We start from the raw sequence: 7,857 nt of genomic DNA, 5'->3' as shown, positions 1-7,857 counted from the left end.
TATTTATCTCAACTTTTATTGTGTCATTGTGCTATGAAAATATTACGCATGTCTCATTGTGTACTTGGGATAACAAACACAAATTACACTTGATTCTGTTAGGTAATTTTCGACGTACTTACCAATAACTTAATACTTTGATTGGAAGGTCTATTCTTTTAGTTATTAATATTTATTGGTAATCATTATCAACAAAGTTATTACCAACTATAAAAATGACCGTCGATAATTCATCAAAATGATAATATTATTAACAGCTTTTAACTATTTCAATGAATTTGTTTAGTATAAATATAAATTATCATATTTTTATAATTCTATCTTTTTGAAAGACTGTATTAATATATTTTATATACAAAATTACATGTTATAATTATTATTGTAAAGTATCTTATTTTATTAGTTTTAAAATAGTGAGATGTTATAAATATTTTAAAGGTGATTGACACTATTCTTATTCTTATATTTAGACTTACGATTTAGTCTTTAATAAGTTTCAAATGGTTCAGGGTAACTTTTTATAACAGATCAATATCCATAAATTGCAATGTTTTCTAGACACGGTGAATTTTCAAATCACCCCAAAAATAATTATTTAATTTTCACCTTTTTCTTTTATAAATATATTTATTTTTTAAAATAATATTATTATGTTAACAGAAATTCGATCACATGTGTAATAAATTTATATATGTAAATACAGTGGAGCAAACAGCGATTTCAACAAAGAAAGCATAGAGACGAAAGGTTTCTCTTGAGAGGACCCAGAAATCGTTGAATCTTATGGAATCGCCGTTCAAAGCAGGAATTCTGAAAGGGAAGGTGGCTCTGATAACAGGAGGAGCCTCTGGAATCGGCTTCGAAATTTCGACGCAATTCGGCAAACATGGAGCCTCCGTCGCGCTCATGGGTCGCCGAAAGCAAGTTCTTCACTCCGCTGTCTCCGTTCTCCAATCCCTCGCCATTCCCGTAATCAATTCACTCCTACTTTTCTCTCCAGTCGCTGTTTTCCTTCAATTTTTTAATTTGTGTTTTCTCGGAGGGAATGATTCTCTCGCTGCTCATTTTTCACTTCCTACACTCTCAGAAATCAAATAAGATTTTGATTCAATTTGTGTGGATTTATAAAAATGAGGTTAACACACTTGTTCCGAACTGAAGTTATTTTTTTGTGTATTACAAGGCTTTGCTTCTAGTATGTAAATCTTTCATCCTCAAGTTATCTCTCAAGTCCACTAGTATTGGCCTGTTTGGACAAGAAGAAAACTATGAGATGAACTTTTTTATAAGTTAAAATTAACATATATTAGTTCATTTGTAAAAGTTATTTCAGATAGTTAGTTTCTCTTTTTTTTTTTTTTAATTTATGCAACTTCAACTTACAGTGAAACTCATTTTGTTCTTTTTTTTTCTTTTTTTTTTATCTCTTCTAAAAGTTTGTGGAGAAATTTGTTTAAACAGATTTTAGAATTAGGATAATCGCAACCAAGGTATAGTCAGGATTGGACACTGGTATGAGCGTTATGGATTTATCTGAAATGGCGTCTTTATGAATTGAGAGGGAAAAATCTATATAAACTAAGTCACATGAGACTATTTTGGTTTTGAAGTACCTAGACATGTGTTTCCACAAGACATGCGTGGGAAAAATTTAACACGGGAGGATTCGTGGACAAAGTTAGATGTAGTGTGCAAGGTGCTTTTAGTGTTATTCTTAGATGAAAAATAGAGTTTTCTTTTATCAGAAATACATACTGAAATTTTTTAGTCAATGTTAGAGCCAAAACATCAATTTTTATTAGAGAACACAAAACAACGTTGTAGAACTGCATGTAAGTTTTGCCTAGGAACAACTAAACTGATGAACTTTTTGGTCGTGTAAATTGCATCCTGACTCTGAATGTTTTAGTTTTGTCTTTTGTTTTGGCAAGAGTGAATGGGTAATTGATGTGGATTTTGTTCTGGTTTAGGCGGTTGGGTTTGAGGGGGACGTACGGAAGCAAGAGGATGCAGAGAGGGTGGTGGAATCAACGTTTAAGCATTTTGGAAGGATTGATATACTTGTGAATGCTGCGGCTGGGAACTTCCTTGTGTCGGCAGAGGATCTCTCCCCCAATGGCTTTCGCACAGGTTCTGTCTGTGTCACATCTTCTTTTCTTTTCTTTTTTCTTAAGGCAAATGATAAATCGGGATATTGGTTAAAGAATTAAAAATAAAACAGTATATTGAGAAGTGTCATTAATATGTGATTTCCAACGCATCTTCGTTATGATTCTGTTGAAGGGTTGTCTAACTTATCTCATGTAGGATGATAGGTGCAAATCCCTTTTGTAGTTAAATCTGATTAATAGAATTTTTAGATTAATCGTTTATGACTTAGTCACATTTTTAGATTACTTTTAGACTTCAGTGATACTCCAATCAAAATTGAAGTTCACCCCGGTCAACATAAATTAACTTAAACTTTTGATACAAACTTCTACCATGGGGATTGGTGAAATTCTTATTCTGACGGAGAACTGAACCAAAAGTACTTAATAAATTGTGTCATATTTTGGAGAACTTATTTATAGTAATTCAAACTTATCTTGTGACATGAGAATGTGTTTGGGAGAGCTTATGGAAATACCTTGTGATGTGTTCATAAGCTGTTTTCAACTTATTTCAATAAGCTCTTTACAAGAATTTATGAAATCAACTTAAACTTATAAGAAAGTATTTCATCTTATTTTCTTTTTGGTCGTCATGGAAACAACTTTTATAAGATCTTATATAATAAGAACTTAATTAGGTTGTTTTCCAAACGGGTCTTAAGTTTTGTCAATTATGTTAACTGTTGTTGGAGACTATACATTTCTTATATCGAAGGCATCGGTGCTTGAAGAAAGCACTAATCCAAAAATGTGGATAGGATAGATTTGTAGTGTTTCAGATGAGTGGTTACTCCAGACACTTTCTTAGTTACTAGCTATCTTAGGTTTAGAGCGTGATGCAAGCATATTCAATTCTACTAATTAAGAGAAAGGAAGTGGTGATAAGATGTAGTTATTCTTGACAGTTTTGGACATTGACTCTGTTGGCACGTTCACAATGTGCCGTGAAGCCCTAAAATATCTCAAGAAAGGAGGAGAAGGAAGGAGCAACTCTTCTGGTGGGGGATCAATAATAAATATCAGTGCCACCTTGCACTACACAGCTTCTTGGTACCAAATTCACGTGTCTGCTGCAAAGGTTTGTAACACATTACTAACATGTTAAAATCATCTTGCTGGCATTCACCTTTAAAATTTCTATTATTCACCAGGCAGCTGTTGATGCCACTACAAGAAACTTGGCACTAGAATGGGGAACAGACTATGACATTAGAGTCAATGGAATTGCTCCAGGTCCAATAAGTGACACTCCTGGCATGAGTAAACTAGCTCCCGACGAAATAAGTAGCAAAGCCAGAGACTATATGCCACTTTATAAACTTGGGGAGAAATGGGATATAGCCATGACTGCACTTTTCCTAGCGTCAGATGCAGGTTGGTCGCTTTGTCTATTCACCCAAATTATTGTTTTAATCTTGTTACATGCTTTTATTTGGGCAATAAAATGTTTCTGTATGTATTAATGAATGAATGTCCCGTTGAATTTCTTGAACTTCTCGTTCCTCTTAATTTTGAGCAGCTCACAAACAAAACAAAAAAATATCAGAAAGTTACAGAAATGAATTCTAAATAAAATTATTTTCAGTTCAGAATATTAGTTTAGAATTTAAGTACTCTCTTCACCACGTCCCAATCAGCTAATACTGTGTTAAGAATGTTTCACCAAATTATTTAGTACCAAGTTGAATATGTGCAGTGCAATACTATATGGTAGGAAATTGTTAGGAAATCTTGGAACATATGTTCCTAACTTCTTTCGACATCAGGGGATGCATTTAAATTTCTTGCACGATTAACAAGCAGCTGATTCAGGGTTTTCTGTTTTAGTTTTGGCAGCAAAAATTGCAAGATTTAGGTATGTGTAACTCTGTACATAAGTCATATTCTTCTTATTCGTACTATATTCCACAATTATACGAGTGGTATCTTAAACAGTTTCTAGTTATGTGTATTACTCTTGTAATATCTAGTTATCCTGTCGTTATTTTTGGTCTCTTTTTTATAATATTTAAACAGATATAAGTTTATAATATAAAAATGTCTTTCTCTTGGTTGCAATTCTCTTTTATATAATAGTCTTGGCTGCTAGCATTCTATTCCTATTCTAGATTTGATTGAAACAAAGAAAAGTTTTTGCAGCCTATACTCCCTGAGGGTGTAATTTATGTTTTTATCAAAAAAAATATCTCATTTTTGTGATCTCTATTAGTGATTAATCTGTTGTTCTATTTTGTACCTGTACTGTACACGCTTTCTTAACCGATCCCAACCTGTATTGCATGTCTATGTGATCTTTGATATCTTGGTTGAATTGTTATCCTTTGGCTAGATATGTATCTAGGGACACTGCATACATGCATACTTTTCTATTTATCCAAGAACGCTGTAGCATAAGTTGGAAAAAATCAATCGTTCTTAACTTTAGAAAACAAAAATGGATTGGTGTAAAAACACCTCGAAATATTTATAATTTCTAGGTCATCATCAAACAGTTATCACGGTGATAGACTCTTTAAAACATATCTAATTAATATCTTTTACTTTCACTCTTTTCATGTTTCACCCATCTTGGAAAAAAATTGTTGACATGTTAAATTCTTTGATGGGGGCAATGTTTTTATACGTACATAGTTCATAATGCTTTTCACCGATGGAAAATTGAAAAAAATTGTCGAAAATTGTGAAGGAAAATTCATCAATGGCGACGTTGTGATAGTTGACGGAGGACTTTGGCTGAGCCGGCCTCGTCATTTAGCAAAAGAGGCTGTGAAGCAAGTATCTCGATCAGTAGAAAAGAGATCAAGAAATGCACCAGTTGGTGTTCCAAAAAGCAAGCTCTGAACCACCACATTCAGGTTTTAGCTCCTTTACACAACGGGAATCATTCTATGATTTATAGAATATTACTTATAATGTGTTACTTTTAAATTATTAAATCAATTAATGATTTGTAGAAAATTATGGATATGGAAGCCATGATGATGTGTTAATTTTCAATTGTTAAACAGGTGAATTTTCTCAAATTGTACAACTCAAAATAAAATTAAGCTGTGATTCCCTTTATTATAATGTGTTATCTTCAACACTTACACAACTCTAGCTGTACCTTAGGCTCAACTCCTCTTTTACCTCCTAGTCAATACTTTTTACATTTAAAAAATATATATTTTTAATCTCTGAACTTTGAACTTTAATACATTGAGCTTTAAAATTTAAAAATAAATTAACGCATTTCTTTTTACTTGTAACATCCCAAAATACAGTAATCACCATAAATCAGAATTAATTACAATTAACAGTAATCACAAACAGTCTTTGTATTAAATCAGATTCACAAAAGCCTAAACGGCATCAGTACAGGGAACGCTCTTAAACGCATACAAAGGAAACCCAAAACGGACGTTCTTATATGCACAAAACAACGTATGCAAAATAGGGGAATACATGATTAAGACGAACGGCCTTACAAAATACTTGGCTGAACGTTCTTTAAGCACTAACATTTACAATTCCTATTCTAACGAGCGCCTCTAAGGCTCGGCCTTCACTTCAACCTCTACTAGATTGGCTTCATCTAAATTTTCTTCTTCCAGCACTTGCTCAAGGGATGCACCACCATCTGCTCACATCCACAACGGATGATCATTGCATTTGGACAAGACGGATATACATGAACAGTAGACAACACAATGGAAATGCAAGGGTAAGCTTATAATATTTAATTTATACAATCAACACATACAGTTACATTTCAAAACACACATACAGCATGTGATTCATCAAATAATAATCATAGAAAAATGTAATATAAGACAGACCGTCCGGACTGTATGAACCATGTAGTTACAAGCATCCTTGCACCCAAGTGGTGTAGTAGCCGGGATATACCTAATCAGCTTCCACTTGAGGTTAATCCTTCGCCCCTGCTAAGTGAGAGATACGAAAGACCTCCTGCCATTCCCACACATGACTACCCCCTTCTACGTGAAGATGAGCATCACGGAATATCAGGATGGACCGCGAGGCTTAACTTATCCAGGTTCATACTTTACCATTCAATATTTCATATTCAGCACATCTGAGACGTTCCTCCTTGGAACGCTCGTTAAAATCCACTTCCAATTATTCATTCAAAATATCATTCGCCCATAATAACCAGTTCTCTTTATTCACATTTTCATTCAGTGTTCCATTCTCTTAACATTAACAACATGCATCCTTTAATCAATTAAAACGAAAGTATTCCAGTTTGTTTGACCACACGTTTCTGAACAAAAGAAACAAACTCTTTTCCATTTACGGACGTTAAGAAAACCTAACATATTTAAATGAAATTGAATTTAGAAGATCAGTATAATACTTAGAAGATTTGGAGTACAAGAACTTTATGTTGAATAAAGAGGATAAATACCTTACAAAATGACTTGGATAAATAATCAGAGTAATTGTAAATCAGAAAACAACACTTACTGTCAATGACCGAACGTTCCATAAATAACCGTGGACGAACGCCAGATACGTTCGCTCAGAATTCAATAATAAGGACGAGCGTTCAGTTATAAAACCGAACCCTACTTGGACGAACGCTGGGTCAATGACCGAGCACAAATCAGAACGAACACTTCGGTATAAGACCGAGCGCCAATTGGGACGAACGTTCAATATAAGGCCGAACGCTCTGTAGAACGAACGTTCGACACAAGGTCGAACGACATTAAGGACGAACGCTCGACTTAAGGCCGAACGTCATTGATGACGAACGCTCGACTTAAGGCCGAACGTCATTGAGGACGAACGCTCGACTTAAGGCCGAACGTCACGTATTTATAAAGTTTCAAATATTTATCCATACTGAGCTAAACCGAACGCTCATTCACTAATAATGGGGACGCTCGTTCTCGAGCAGAATTCTTTCCAAATGAAAGAATTCCAATCTAAGTTATTTAATGAAAACCGAACGGTCTAAGACCGTACAGTGACGAGCGTCATTTAGCAAAGGGGATGATTTAAAATTTCAGATTTCACAAACTTAACAGACTTTTCCAGATTTCCATTTTATAAACCTTATAACTTTCATTCCAGATTTAATTCACCTTCAACTTCACCATCATACAGATTTCAACATTTTAATAATTCCAACTATACAATAATCATATTCCATTCATACATAATCAAATCAATCATGCATTTAAATCAAGATCAACAACATATAATACATACGAGCAGTGTTCGTTCACAACAGATCATTCCAACCAGAATTCATATCAGTAAATTTCCATAGCAGCTCAAACTTCAGAGGTATCATACATGCAAATCAGAATATAGATCATACAGTATAAATTAAACATATAAGCTTCCCTTACCTGGATAGCAGTGAACGTTTAACAGTATAATTTGAATCTGTCCAACTATGGCTTTCTACCCGTTAAGCTCTTCCTTACGCTCCTTAACTAAGTCTAACCAAAAAAACTCAGAAACTCAGATTTTATCCTTGCATGCAACTGAAACAGCGTTCATAGTAACTCCAGAACTAAGGTATGGCTGGGTAACTTACCGGTTACAGGATCAAAAGAGGTTCGGATCAAAATGGAGCTTACTGGCCCGTGAACGTTTCTACGGTGTCAGAAAGTTGATTGGAGTTGAAAGAAGTGAGTAATGGTAGAGAGGAGGTGAAGGTTCTTGGAGAGAAGTTGGAGAAGATGAA

The 7,857-nt window shown here is 34.3% G+C and overlaps 1 protein-coding gene across 1 annotated transcript; it reads left to right on the top strand.

Moving 5' to 3' along the window:
* Positions 1-710: 710 nt before the first annotated feature.
* Positions 711-5,216, top strand: LOC124820565 (peroxisomal 2,4-dienoyl-CoA reductase [(3E)-enoyl-CoA-producing]-like). Its single transcript, XM_088093825.1, has 5 exons — positions 711-969; positions 1,971-2,130; positions 3,059-3,231; positions 3,305-3,527; positions 4,840-5,216. Exons 1-5 carry the CDS (start codon positions 784-786, stop codon positions 4,992-4,994), a joined length of 897 nt encoding a protein of 298 aa, XP_087949951.1. The 5' UTR covers positions 711-783; the 3' UTR covers positions 4,995-5,216.
* Positions 5,217-7,857: the final 2,641 nt, after the last annotated feature.

The sequence above is a fragment of the Vigna umbellata genome, chromosome 7 (genome assembly GCF_029865625.1).
Source record: "Vigna umbellata cultivar VRB3 chromosome 7, Vumbellata_1.0, whole genome shotgun sequence".
NCBI classification, from domain to species: Eukaryota; Viridiplantae; Streptophyta; class Magnoliopsida; order Fabales; family Fabaceae; genus Vigna; species Vigna umbellata.
Note: the sequence above shows the minus strand (reverse complement) of the source record. Positions and strands in the feature narration are given on the sequence as shown.